Source organism: Nelumbo nucifera, chromosome 2 (genome assembly GCF_055504915.1).
Source record: "Nelumbo nucifera cultivar China Antique chromosome 2, China Antique-T2T, whole genome shotgun sequence".
Taxonomy (NCBI): Eukaryota; Viridiplantae; Streptophyta; class Magnoliopsida; order Proteales; family Nelumbonaceae; genus Nelumbo; species Nelumbo nucifera.
In genome coordinates this window covers 74,553,502-74,566,958 of record NC_142650.1, presented here as the reverse complement: position 1 = coordinate 74,566,958, position 13,457 = coordinate 74,553,502, and the positions used below count along the sequence as shown (strand labels likewise).

At 46.2% G+C, this 13,457-nt stretch overlaps 1 protein-coding gene across 2 annotated transcripts; it reads left to right on the top strand.

The window, feature by feature from the left end:
* Positions 1-376: 376 nt before the first annotated feature.
* Positions 377-5,144, top strand: LOC104604175 (pumilio homolog 12-like). Of its 2 annotated transcripts, XM_010268437.3 has the most exons (7): positions 378-605; positions 1,200-1,346; positions 2,286-2,887; positions 2,970-3,132; positions 3,367-3,530; positions 4,094-4,343; positions 4,723-5,144. In XM_010268437.3, exons 3-7 carry the CDS (start codon positions 2,316-2,318, stop codon positions 4,837-4,839), a joined length of 1,266 nt encoding a protein of 421 aa, XP_010266739.1. In that variant the 5' UTR covers positions 378-605; positions 1,200-1,346; positions 2,286-2,315; the 3' UTR covers positions 4,840-5,144. The 2 variants fall into 2 exon arrangements, with proteins under 2 accessions (XP_010266740.1, XP_010266739.1); XM_010268438.3 differs by having other exon boundaries at positions 377-1,346; positions 4,094-4,333.
* Positions 5,145-13,457: the final 8,313 nt, after the last annotated feature.

Here is a 13,457-nt window from a genome sequence, read left to right as displayed (position 1 = left end):
ATAGGCAGAAGTTGTTATGAATAACCACTTTTGCATTTTCTACATTTTTTAGGAATGAATTGAAAATGGTGGTAGTGGGTTGTAGGCTTTAACAGCAACTTCTTAGAAAATGCCACCTATATACCTTTCTAGAAAAATGAGAAAGCATGTGTCTGAATGGTAGGGAGCTATAGCCTAGTAGTGGGTTGTAGACTTTAAGAGAATTTCATCATGTGTCTAGCTTTCTATAAAATGAGAAGGCCACTTATTTGTTATGGGCTTTCACAACAACTTATTAGAAAACCAATGTGTCTAAATTTAAAAAGGCCACATGAACCTTATATATATATATATATATATATATATATATATATATATATGTTAGATTCGTTTTCTCTTCCGTTGCTCCAACGGTTGCTGAGAGAATGTTATTTAACGTTTGGAAATGGAGTCCTAAACTTCAAGAAGAGGAACGCAAAGTTTCAGGGATGAATTAAGACAGGTTTGAAAGATTTCTTAGAACTTAGGACGGAGACAGCTGAGTCTTCCAGAAGGCATGGGATTATGTGTTCATGAACCATACAATCTCACTCTCACCGTTGCTGCTTTCTCTCAAGTCTCAAGAAGTAAGCATTGTTTTTCCTCTCTATGTAGCTGGCAGTAATAAGATCAGTCTTACTTTTCCTCTCACTGCCGCTGCCGGAACCTCCGAACTTTTAGTCAATATCGATTGAAATTTGAAGACAAATCCAATCTGAGATTCCGATTGGCTGGTACACGGCGACACGATATCTTCATGATAGGTGTCTTTCCTTGATTGGGTGGACTCCGAGATTGGCGGAGTGATAAAACAGAAGACTCCGTCCCGGAGAGTAATTCTCGTCGGACGCAGTGGCCCCCGACCGGCATCCTTAAAGTTAGGGAGGAAGAGGAAAGGGGAAAGGACGGAGAGAGAGAGAGAGTCCGAGCCAATCGGTTCTCTTTAGGGTGTGATGAGGGCCTGAAGGCCAGGCGAATGGCGAGAAATAATTGGTTGACCTAAACTTTTGCCAGCTGTCAAATAGGGTAGGAGTAAGTGCGAAAAAAGTGCGGGGACTCCCATCAGTTTCCTGATTTAACTCAAAGAAGACAGTTAGCGTTTCAATTTCCTAATTCATTCATACTAACTAGGAAGCAGCAGTTCTCTTGCTAAATCCGCTTTCTCAACCCTCTTCTTGCAGTTTCCTAATTCAATTATGATTGGAACAATGCCCAGCTACTACTTATATACTAATCACTCACTACAATCAGTTAAACGTTTACCCACGAAGCAGCAGCAGCCCGGAACAAGAACAAGAACAAGAAGAAAAAGAAGAAGACTTTTCCAGGTTAGTTGTTCTTCTTGTCAGTATTGTCTAGGAACTAAGATTTAGACTGATTAACTGATTATTCTGAAATCTCCTACGGAGCTGAAGCTCTGAATATTTTTTTTTTCGCCGTAATGAATGGTTAATCTATGATGGGTCCTTGATATGTAAATGAATATTTGATTTCCGATAGGTTCTGTTGATTGATCATCACCCAATCAAGATGGTTATATTCTTCTTAATGCGAAATTCAAGAATCAGGGGTGGGGTGTGGATAGTTGTTGATTGATCATCACTGTCGATCGATTTCAATGATTTTTTTTTTCCGTAAACTTCTTTAGAAGTTTATTTATGGGATTCAGCAGTAAGTCTAGAATGGGAAATTCGATTGTAACTGCAAAGGCTTGGGACTTGGAGAACTACCGTAAGCAAGGTTTTGTTTAGTACACTGAGAAACTAAACATTAGGTATATGATAAATTTATGAGCTATCTAGCAAAAATAACTCCTAACTCACCACTCTAAACAGAACTTTGCTCATTAGGTATATGATAAAATTATGAGCTTATGTTTGTTTCTCAGTTAATTTCTAGGATTCCCGGGACAGAAGCTCTTCTGTTGTAACCCATTTGTAGAAGTGTATTTTCACGCTCTGTTGTGCTTTCGCACTATCTGAAGTTGTTAAACGATCCATTAAATGGAGTTAGAGTTTCAACTGTAGCAGAAAAATTGATAATGATTCAATTTGGATTTCAGAATCTGTACATTTTAACGTAGCTTATCAATGGGTTGTAAAGCATTGCTCATCCAGGCCCCATCTGAAATTCTTGTTAATAAACGTTGAATATTTATTTCTTCACAGTAACATGCAAATTCAGGGCGTTATTCAATACTATTTTGGTGAATATTTATCTTTTAAATTTATGGTGTCAATTCTAATCTGTTTTTGAATTTATTGCAGGTTATACTCTGTTTCTAGATCCTCCCAAACATGTCAGAAAGTGAGACCAATACAAGCACTTCAGATATTAAAAACATGGGATCTCACGTTTTTTCACCTTCAGATCCTACCCTAATTCCAAGCTATGGAAGCCCTCTTGTACAAAGCAGTGAAGGATTATTTGACCCTTTTAGTATAGGACAAAATCCTTCTTTAAATCAAATATTCAGAGCAAGCCCACAAGAAGACTTCCAATTAACAGATTATTCTAATGGAGAAGCAGCTTTGGATGCCAACTGGCTTTTCTACAATTATATGGGGATTTGGGGAGATTCCGCTTGGTATACCCAGGATGCATTGAATAATGACATAGTGTTGATGGCCAAGCATAAGCAGGGCTGTCAGTTCTTGCAGAACATTTTGATTGGGAAGGACCCATGCGGTACCAAGATAATATTTGAAGGAGTTTTGGAGTGCATTGTTGATCTCATGTCACATCCGTCCGGCAATTATATTTTCCAGAGGCTAGTGGAAGTATGCAGCATTGACCAGTTACAAGAAATTGTGCTCAGAATTACCAGAGAAAGAGGTGCACTCATACATGCTGCAGTCGATCATTTTGGGTAAGAACTTAATCTTGTAGTGTTTTCTGTGCTTGTGCTCATAATATTCTGCTCAATCTGATGGTTTATTGTGTTTGATCAGAACCCGTTCTGTTCAGAAACTCGTAAAGATGACCAAAAAGTTACCGTTGATCACGTATGTTATATCAGCTCTAGCTCCAGGAATACTAGCTTTGATGCTCAACCAAACGGGAAGCCATGTGATCCGTCATTGTTTAGTTCACCTGGATAGTCAGCAAAACAGAGTAAATCTTCTTTTCTTCATTACACATCTGCTTCAAATTTCTCTCTAATTGTCATTGATATTTATAAGAATTAGACTACTAATAAGATTCATGACCTCCTGCTGCTGATCCTTAGTTTGTGTGTGTAAATATCTCACATGCAAACAAATATCAATTTATTATAGATTCTATATAGCCCCCATCAGCTATTCACTGCAAATTTATAACAACATAGTTTATTTCATTTCATGGCAGGTCATATTCGAGGTTGCAGTGAAGTATTGTTTGAGACTGGCCACACATGAACAAGGATGCGTCTCCCTGAACAATTGCATAGACTGCATTAAGGATCCCCATAGAAAACAACTCATAAACATGATCTCAGTGAATGCTGTGCAACTTTCACAGGATCCTTTTGGGTATTCCATCATATTTCCCTAACCCATAAAGAAATATGTTTGATTCCTTAAAGCTCATTTTGTTTGCAGTACAAATTTCATTTGCATTGACATAAATGCATGAGAAGAGTGCAAATCATAATAACAAACAAATAGATGCAAAACTGAAGCATGTGCAAAATTTGTATTCGGTCCAAATTTGCAATGCAAACAAACAGAGCCTAAAGAACTTTCCTTCAACTTTCTGTTTCTCTTATTTTCTATCAAACCGAGCACAACAGAGAATGGATATGAAGAAAAAGAAAAACTCAATTTCCATCTTAGTTGAAGATGCCAACTGCCTTGCTTGTAAAATCTCCATTTGGTTGTAGTGGAGGCTTGTAATCAGTTCCCACCTTCATCAGGTTGGGGCTTTCAGGTGAGTTCACATCTGCTGCAACCATCAACCCTCCAATGAATCATGAACATGCCAGCAATGGAAATAAATTTATTGGGGGCCTTAAGAGAGTGCTATGACCATGGTTGCCAGGGTATATGCTCTCGGTTGGGCTTATTCACTCATCTAAGTTTGTGGTTTCCTGCAGGAACTATGTTGTCCAGCGTGTCCTAGCACTCCAAAACCCAGAATTTACTAAGATTATATGCTATCAACTTCAAGGCTATTATGTGCTTCTCTCAATGCAGAAATGTGGGAGCCATGTTGTAGAGAAATGCTTAAAATCTCCTTGGATATCAAATATTGTCAATGAGTTTCTAGCCAATGACAAACTAGTCCAGCTTGCTCGGGATCCATTTGGAAACTATGTCATACAAACAGCACTCAAGTACACAAAGGTTTTTTTTTTTTGTTTAATATTTATCTGTTTATCTGTTTTTGCTTGATATTATAGTTATCCCACAGTTTGAACAAGACCTGATTGATTTGGTGCCCAGCATTCAAAATAAACCTGGTTAATTGAATATCAGTCATTTGAGGGATGGATTCTTCTATGGAATTCAATTTGACCAATGATCCAGATGAATGTGAGAAATCAGATGATATGATCATGCATTCATCTTGAGTTGTTTACCCACCACAAAGAACTCCTGCCTGGGACCCTGCCACCTACATATAAATTTGTTTCGATTAAATTTTGAATTTCCCCGTTCAGTATAAAATTACATTAACTGCATGCTGGTCTAAAATAACTTTTTTTTCTCATCATTTGGTCAGGTTATGCACTATGGCCTGTATCAGCTTCTGGTGATTGTACTCCAACCTCATCTGTCGGATCTCCAGTACCATCCAAATGGAAGGAACATATTCAAGTTTATCAATGGTAGCATTTAAGTTAAATACTGGACAGTATAACCTTGGATGGAGACAAGTTCTATCAAAAACATGTTGCAAAATCTTGTTCGTTTTTTTCTTGGCTGGGAGGTTTTTTTTTTTTGTTATTTGAATGAACACTGTGTCTACTGTCTGTAGTTTAGGGTATTTGGAAGGGGGGGGGGAGCGCGTTATGCTTCAGTTCATTGGAGTTTGCAGAGAATCAACTCTGTATGTAGATGTACACTATGGCTTTCAACTCTTTGTTTGTTCCTACCTAGTATGTTTCTTTATTATAATACAGAGCTGTCTGATCCTCTTCTTTGTACATTATTTTGCTCTGAGGTTAATTTGTAGTTGCAGTGCTTTCCACTTTTTCAACTTTTCATATTCTACTTTGTTGAAGAAATTTATTGTCCAAGCTTGTAAGCTCAGATGCAACCTTATAAGTTTCCATGATATGATTTTGAGGTCGTATAAAATCGCAAGGCTGCGTTTGAAAACGATGCAAATGGAGTGTAAATCCCGGTTCAGGGTAATTTTGCACTCTATTTCACTTCTGCCTGTGTTTGGCAACATTACATTTATGCATTGACAAATGATAGACCAATGCATATTTACATTGATAATAAGATGTAAAAGTACATCAATAAAAAAGAAGCAAATTTGCAATCAAGTGGGCTTTTGAATTTTGATAAAAAAAAGCATATGCTTTTTTGAAATTCATGTTTGCATCTATTGCCATGTGGATTGGTCGAGGGCAACGAGGTAAATTCACTCTTCAGGTTTCAAGTGTTAGCCGAGGACCTCGGGGCCTCGAAAGAAATTGACTGAAGCCGAGAACCGCAGGTCGAGGTGAAGTATTCCTTTCGAGGACTATGGTAGCCGAGGACTGCAAGTCGAGGCGAAGTCCCTGGTGATCAAAGATACTACAAGACAAGGAGTGTCAGAGGCCTCGAGGTGGATACCCGAGGTAGAGGCTCCGATGCTCAAGTTAGTACGAGGTGTAAAGCAGGGGAGAGTGCAAAAGAGCTCCTAGAGAGAGTCCTCGGATGCACCAGATCTCCCTAAATTAATGCTAGGTAGACAATATAGGTGCAGGAAGTAAATGAGTGAGTGATCTTGCAGTTACTCCATTCCAGCCCCTTTTAAGGGGTAGTTACTTCTTTTTTATACTTGAGCGTGCTAGGGGTAGGTGAAGATGAACGCCCCGGATGAGGGCCATACGAAGTCAGGCTGTAGACCCTGGCGGGTATGCCAGATAGCTATGTGATTGGTTTCGTACGGAGGCAACAGGGCTCCCTAATTGTTGTTGACGCTAGCAGGCGTTAGTGGGCTAGGCATCCCATTCCTATATGGGTTGGGCCAAGCTAACCCACATCACTTGCCCCCCACTCCCGAGATCGAGGTGAGGCCTCGGCTTTTTCCCGTAATGAGGGTAGTAATCGAAGTAAGGCTTCGGCTTCGGTCATTGGGAGTAGTGGTTGTTATGCCTTCGGATTCGTCAGCCGAGAGATGTCCTACAGTGGCATCATTTTCGTTGTTCGTGTCGTCCCTCTTTAGTTCGGAAGCGCGAGTGATGTGGATGCCTCGGCTTGGCGGGGGTGTCCCGTATCACGCACAGGCAGGTAACATTAGCGGGGCTACCGTGCAAGGGACGACCATCCCAGGAGTCCAGTGTTTGCCGGGTTGAACAGTCCACCCGGTGGTCCATGATGAGTGGGCCTTTTTGGTTCGCTTGGCAAGTTACCGCGGGCGATCTTCGCAGTCCACCCGACGTTGTTTTGCCTTCCAAGAGCATGTGCTAGGAGGTGTAGTGAGACTGGTTCGTAGGAGCGGGGTGCTCCCGCATCCGTTGGATCTGCGTCGATCTAAACTATTGCTTTGGGCATCGTTTCGTCTCCCGAGGGCATGTGCCAAGGTGTGGTGGGACAGATTCACAGGAGCGGAGAGCTCCCGCATCCGTTGGATCTGCGTCGATCTGAACCGTTGCTTTGGGCGTCATTTCGTCTTCCAAGGGCTTGCGCTAGGTGGTGCGTCACAGTTGGATGGTGGAAGCGGATTTGTTTCAGCCGTCGGATTTGGAGAAATCCAGGTCATTCATTTTCTTTTAAATAGGGGCCCTAGTAGTGATTTTCTTCTCCATTTGAACTTAGACGCCCTTGCTCTCGAGTGAACGCAACTCCCCAACTCTCAACTCTCCAGAACTTTTCTACTTCTTCCATTCTTCGGGACATTTCGCCCTCTCTTAGGTAATTAGAACATGTCATTTTCAAACTTTGGTCCTGAGTGCCATGAATTCCCGAACATCTCGATAGGGATCTCTCCTGCAACCCCCTATCCCCTGCCTTCTCTAGGTTCTTTAGTCGTAGCCCCCCTTTGATGGGAGGTGACCATTTTGAGGGAGAGGTTAACCTCAGGGGGTGTCGAGGGAAATCCCCAGGGAAAGGACTCTCCCCATGAAAGCATCGCCTCGGTGTCGCCAAGGGAACCCGAGGGGTCTTCTCTCTCCGAGGATGATGCCGTGGAACTCGTCGCCGGACCAGTGGGAGGGAGTGCTATCCGAAGGGTGGCTGACACTGATGTCCCACGTTCGGAGTTTGACAGCTCCTTAGACGTGTGCCAAGTCAAATCCTTGGCGAAGAGGTTCCACATACCCCGGTCTTATAACTTGGGGGTCCCCGACGTAGGCGATAGGCCGTGGGCCCCCGAGGAGGGGAAATTTGTATCTACCAGCATTTTTTAGAGTCTGGCCTTAGGTTTCCCCTCCCAACCTTAATCTCTAAACTACTGGAGTGGTACGGCATCACTATTAGCTAGCTCGTACCCAACGCCCTCAGGACCATCGTGGCAATGATGGTGTGGGCTCGGCTCAGGGGCGTGGAGCTGACGTTGAGACTGTTCTGTGCCATGTTCATGCCGAGGAAGCATGGTTCTGAGGCCAACATGTATTACTTCCACTCGAGGAGGGGGAAGCCAGTGCATAACCCCTTGTCCATTCATAGGTGGAAGGACAAGTTCTTCTACATCTTCTGCCCCGAGGGCTAGCGTTTCAGGTCCGACTGGGGGGAAGCCTACATCATCGTCGAGAGATGTCCCCCACCACTCCGAGACAAAGAGGCTGCAACTGTAGCTCACCTGCTTGTGATGGGGACATTCCAGGCGAAGCCGTTGGTGGAGGAGGAGGTCCCCCTAGTCTTCGCTAGGATTAGCCCAGCCCCCCTCGGTAGGAGAGGTTCTGTGGTTAGTGCATCTTCCATGTTCTTTTCTTTTTCGCTAATGTGCTAACTACTTTCCTTTGTTGTTTCACAGAAGTGCCAATGGATTCCAAGGAACGTTTGTTGGCAAAGGCCTGGGGAGAGCAGGCTGGGAAGAAAGTCATAGGACAAACGCTAAAGAGGCCCGACGATGAAGCTGCCCCTGCCGTGGCACCAAAGAGGACCGTTGAGGCTGAAGAAGCCCACCACCGGGGGAGAGGCACTGAAGAGTCCTCTGAAGGGGCCTGAGGCGGGTAGGAAGAGGCCCGCTGCTAACATGCCGAGAGAGGAGTCCCCGTAGAAGCTTGCCAACACGAATAGGCAGGCCGAGGAGGTGGTGCGGAGGTCCACACTTGGGGAGTGCCCATCCGGGCCTTCGTCAGCCCCTCCATCAGTACAAGTTGTCTCTGAGAGGACCGAAGGGGATGGTAAGACCTTCCACCCCCAATTGCAGCTCCGAGAGGGGGGCTCCATTCGTGACGAGGGGGTCAGTAGGAGCTGGTTAGCATATCCATCCTGCCGAGGGATCGCTACCGCCTTCTACAAAGCGACCCCAAGTCCATTTACGATGAGGGCTTGTACCATTTGGCCAAGGTAAGACGGTCTTCCATATTTCATCATGTATATATTTTTATTTTTTATTTTTGCTGATCGGTTTTGTGGCAGGCCTGTCTGCACTTTGTCGGTTTGGGGGACCAAACAAGACTGGCCATGGGTCGTGTCGACAAGGCAGAGAAGGAGAAGGCCGCGAAGGTGAAGCTCTAGAGGGAAGGGAGAAGCTCCAGAAGGCAACCGCCGCTGCCAAGGATAAGCACCAGAAATTTCGAAAAGCGCTTCTGGAAAAACAATCGCTTCAGGAGCGCCTTGAGGCTTAGCTGAAGGAGGCACGTCAAGGGCTCTCCAAAGAGCAAATGGAGCGGGTGCAACTGGAAAGCATTGTCATAGAAATGGAGAGACGAGCTGTCGAGGCCGAAAAGAAGGCTGCCAAGGTGGAGGCGAGGAGGTGTACAAGAAGCCTTCCGACTACCTGGATGCGTTGGCGGAGTATGCTTCATCGTCCTACCTCGACGGTATTGAAGATACCAAGAAGGCACTCCTACTGGTGTTGACAGATTTTGATGTCGAGAGATTGCAAGTGATCCTTGATGCTCTTGCCGAGGCTTACCCAACCGAAGAAGTTGTTCCCCCTCCTGCCAATGACGAGGCGCAGGCGTAGACTTCCCCCCCCCCCCTTTTTTATTGTTGTAATACTTGCCATTTGTTTTGTTTTGTTTTTTTGAAGGCAATACAAAATTTTTGTAAAGGCTATACAAGACCAACACTGAATAGTGAATGAAGCCATTTTTTGTGTGTACTGTGTTTCGTGCATGTTGTCTCTTCCCTTTTCTCTTTCTCTCTCTCTTTTTTTTTTGTGAGAGGTCTTTGCCCCTCCGAAAGGTTGAAACCACGATACACAAGGCACACACGATTCACTCGTAGTATTTGTTTATTTGCACGCTCATCTCGGCTTGTCGGGATATTGGGAGCCGAGGTGGAGTCATACATCCGAAGCAGGGCTCGCCTGGCTTCCAAATCCCGTGCTATCCCAAGCAAGGCCAAAGAGACATGGCACCCTAACTGAAGTCTAGGGCCGAAGTATACCGCCGAGGTACTTGGGTGGATGAAGAGCCACAGCGGAGTAGCACCATCGGGGTGCAGCTCCCCTGACTCATTCTTACCAAGTGTTTTCTCAGGGGAGGCCAAGGCTTCCCACCGGCAAAGCCGAGGGCTCTGTCTCGTTATTTTCTTTGCGCTAAGTGTAGATAGCTGAGGGGGTCACCACGCTCTGAGGTGACGAGGTGACTTGGTGAGGTGAAGAGGAACTTTGCTTCATTCATTCATTCATTACTTTCATCAAAAAATTACATTCATCTGAAGTACATCTGGAGGTTCTCCGAGTTCCACGTCCGAGGGATGGGTCTTCCATCTAAGTTTTCCAGCCGAAATGTGTCGGGGCCGAGAGCTTGCTTAATCCAGTTGGGGCCCATCTTCCCTTCTCCAGGTTCAGGAACCATGACCTTCCTGAGGACAAGGTCTCCCTCTCTGTAGTGCCTTTCTTTCACTCTGCAGTTGTAGTAGAAGGCCACTCGCTACTGATAGGCAGTCATCCTAATCTGTGCTTGTTCTAGGGTTTCTTCCAGTAGGTCTAAGTTTGCTCTGAGCGCCTCGTCATTCTTGGCCTCAATAGACCCTTGGTTCTGAAGTGCTGGTTGGCCAATCTCCGTTGGGATCATTGCTTCTGTGCCGTAGGTCAGGCCAAAAGGGGTTTTTCTCGTCGCTAACCGAGGTGTGGTTCGATACGCATAGAGAACGTTGTGTAGTTCATCGGCCCACAAGCCTTTAGCTCTATCCAACCTGGTCTTTAGCCCGTCTAGGATGGTTTCATTCGTGACCCCAGTCAGGCTGTTCGTCTGTGGGTAGCCTACCAAGGTGTACTGTTGCCTGATGCCTGATGCCGAGGGAGGGTCGTTCGTGACCTTGGCCAAGCCGTTCGTTCATGACCAACATGTGGGGGAAGCCGAAGCGGCAAATAATGTTCTTCCAAAAGAAGTTTTGAATTGCCCGCGTAATGATAGTGGCTAGGGGTTCCGCCTCTACCCACTTAGTGAAGTAATCCACAGCTACGACGAGGTACTTCCTGCCTCCCGTTTCCTGAGGAAAGGGGCCAAGGAGGTCCATTCCCCACTTGGCAAAGGGCCAGGGGTTGCTGAGGGCCGAAAGGGTGGTGGCTAATTGATGGCAGAGGTTAGCATGTCTCTGACACTGGTCGTGCTTCCTCTGACTCATCTTCACGAGGCCGGTCGAGGGGCCTGCTGAAAGTGCTTTCTGCTACGAAGTCAGCCAAGGCTTGTATGTCAAACTCTGATAGTTCTATCGTCCAGTTAATTAGGTGTCCCAAAGTCTCTGGCTTGGCGAGGACGTTCCTAAGGGGCTGATTTGTTAGGACCTATGGAGTGGGCTTGGAAATACGGCTTGAGCTTTCTGGCCGAGGTGATGAGAGTGTAAGCTAGCTTTTCCACTTCAAGGTACCTGGTCTCAACGTCGTAGAGGACCTTGCTGACATAGTACACAGGTCTCTGGACTCCGTCATCTTTCACCAAATCGAACTAACGGCCTCGTCTCCGGCTAATAGGTACAAATATAGGGTTTCCCCTAATATTGGCTGAGCGAGGAGCGGGAGTGAGGCGAGGTATACCTTCAGCTCATCGAAGGCACAGTGGCACTCCTCCGTCCACTGAAAATCTTTTAGCTTCTTGATGGTGCGAAAGAAGGGAAGGCAGCGTTCTGCCAATTTCGACATGAAACAGTTGAGGCCGGCTATCCTGCCGGTGAGTCTTTGAGTTTCCTTTACTGACCGAGGGGGTGTCATGTCTAGTATGGCCTGTACCTTGTTTGGGTTGGCTTCAATGCCTCTTTGAGTGATGACATAGCTTAAGAATTTTCTCGAGGTAACCCCGAAGGCACACTTGTTCGGGTTGAGCTTCATGTTGAATTTACACAGAGTATCAAAGGTCTTGACCAGGTCTAAGGTGTGCGCTTCGGCCTTCAGGCTCTTCACCACCATGTCGTCCACGTAGGCCTCGACGTTCCTCCCCATCTGATTCTTGAAAACCTTGTTGACAAGGCGCTGGTAAGTTTCCCCTGCAATCTTAAGGCCGAACTGCATTACCTTGTAGCAATACGTTCCGTGCTCAGTGATGAAAGATGTCTTCTCCTCGTCGTCGGGGTGCATCTGGATCTGGTTGTACCCAGAGAAGTTATCCATGAAGCTGAGTAGTTCATACCCTATGGTGGCGTTGACGAGGTGGTCTATCCTTGGCAAAGGAAAACTATCCTTTGGGCAGGCTCGACTAAGGTCTGTGAAGTCAATACAGATCCGCCATTTCCCATTAGCTTTCCTTACCAAAACCACATTATACAGCCAGTTGGGGTAATGTACCTCACAGATGAAGCCGGCGTCGAGTAGCTTATCAACTTCCTCTCCTATAGCCTTCCATCATTCCGGTGCAAAGTTCCTCTTCTTTTTCCGAATTGGCTTAGAGCTCGGGTCCACACTCAGCCTATGAGTAATGACCGAGGGGTCAATTCCGAGCATGTCAACAGCGGACCAAGCAAAGACGTCGGTGTTAGTTATGAGGAAGCTTACCAGTTTAGATAGGCGTTTAGGGGGGAGGTTGGACCCAACACGGACTGTCCTTTCTGGGGCTGACTCATCCAGGAGAACTGAGATGAGGTTCTTGGCTGGTTGGCCTTAGATCACTGGTTCTTCTCGGGGGTTGAGGCCTTCTAGTGATAAGGCCTCCTTATTCTTTCCTGTTAGCGCCGCCACGTAGCTTGGCAGGTGATCTGTTGGTTCCCACGAACAACTCCAACGCCGTGCTCGGTGGGAAACTTAAGGGCCAGGTGATAAGAGGACATCGCTGCCCCTAGTGCATGAAGGGTTGGTCTTCCCATTATCGCGTCGTAGGGAGAAGCAACCTTCACCACTAGGAACTCATGCATCCAAGTCACCTGGTGTGACGTTGTCCCTACCATGATGGGTAGGGTAATTTTTCCTTCAGGCCTGGTGACATTGCCGGAGAAGCCAACGAGGGGAGCATCGACTAGCTAGAGTCACTCTGACACGAGCTTCATTCTCTCATAGGTGTCGTAAAAAAGGATATCGGTTGACGAGCCACTATCCACTAAGATCTTCTTCACCATAAAATTGGAGATGATGGCTACGATCACGAGGGCGTCGTCGTGGGGGACAGTAACCCCCTCTAAGTCCTTGTTGGTGAAGACGAGGGCATGTGGACAGCTGGATGTTGAGCTGCCTGGCGTAGGCTTTTCAAGCCAAGGCCAAGGCTCCACCCGAGGCCATGCCCCCGGTGATGATGTCGATGACTCCTACCACTTGTTGGTGCTACTGCTTCTGTCGGGATGACGAGGCGCTGGCCTCTCCCCCGATGAACTGCTTGAGGTGTCTTCGGCGGATGAGGGACTCTATTTCATTCTTTAAATCGTAGCAGTCCTCGGTGTCATGCCCGGTGCTGCGATGGTACTTGCAGTACTTCGTAGGGTTTCCCTTCTTGGGGTTCTGCTTCAGCTTCGCTAGCCACTTCACAAACTTCTCTTCCCTTATCTGCATCAGTATCTGGGTGCGGGTGGAGTTGAGTGGCATGTAGTCCTTGTAGGCCAAGGCTAGAGCCGATGGCTTCTTGTTGCCTTTGCCGCCATTGTTGTTGGGGTGGCGCTGGTCCCCACCTTTCCTCTTCTTCTCTGGGGATCGTCGTGGCGCTTGGCTGCCCTTTCTTGGTTGTCCCCGGCCGAAGCCTCTTCGGCAACGATGTATTTTTGGGC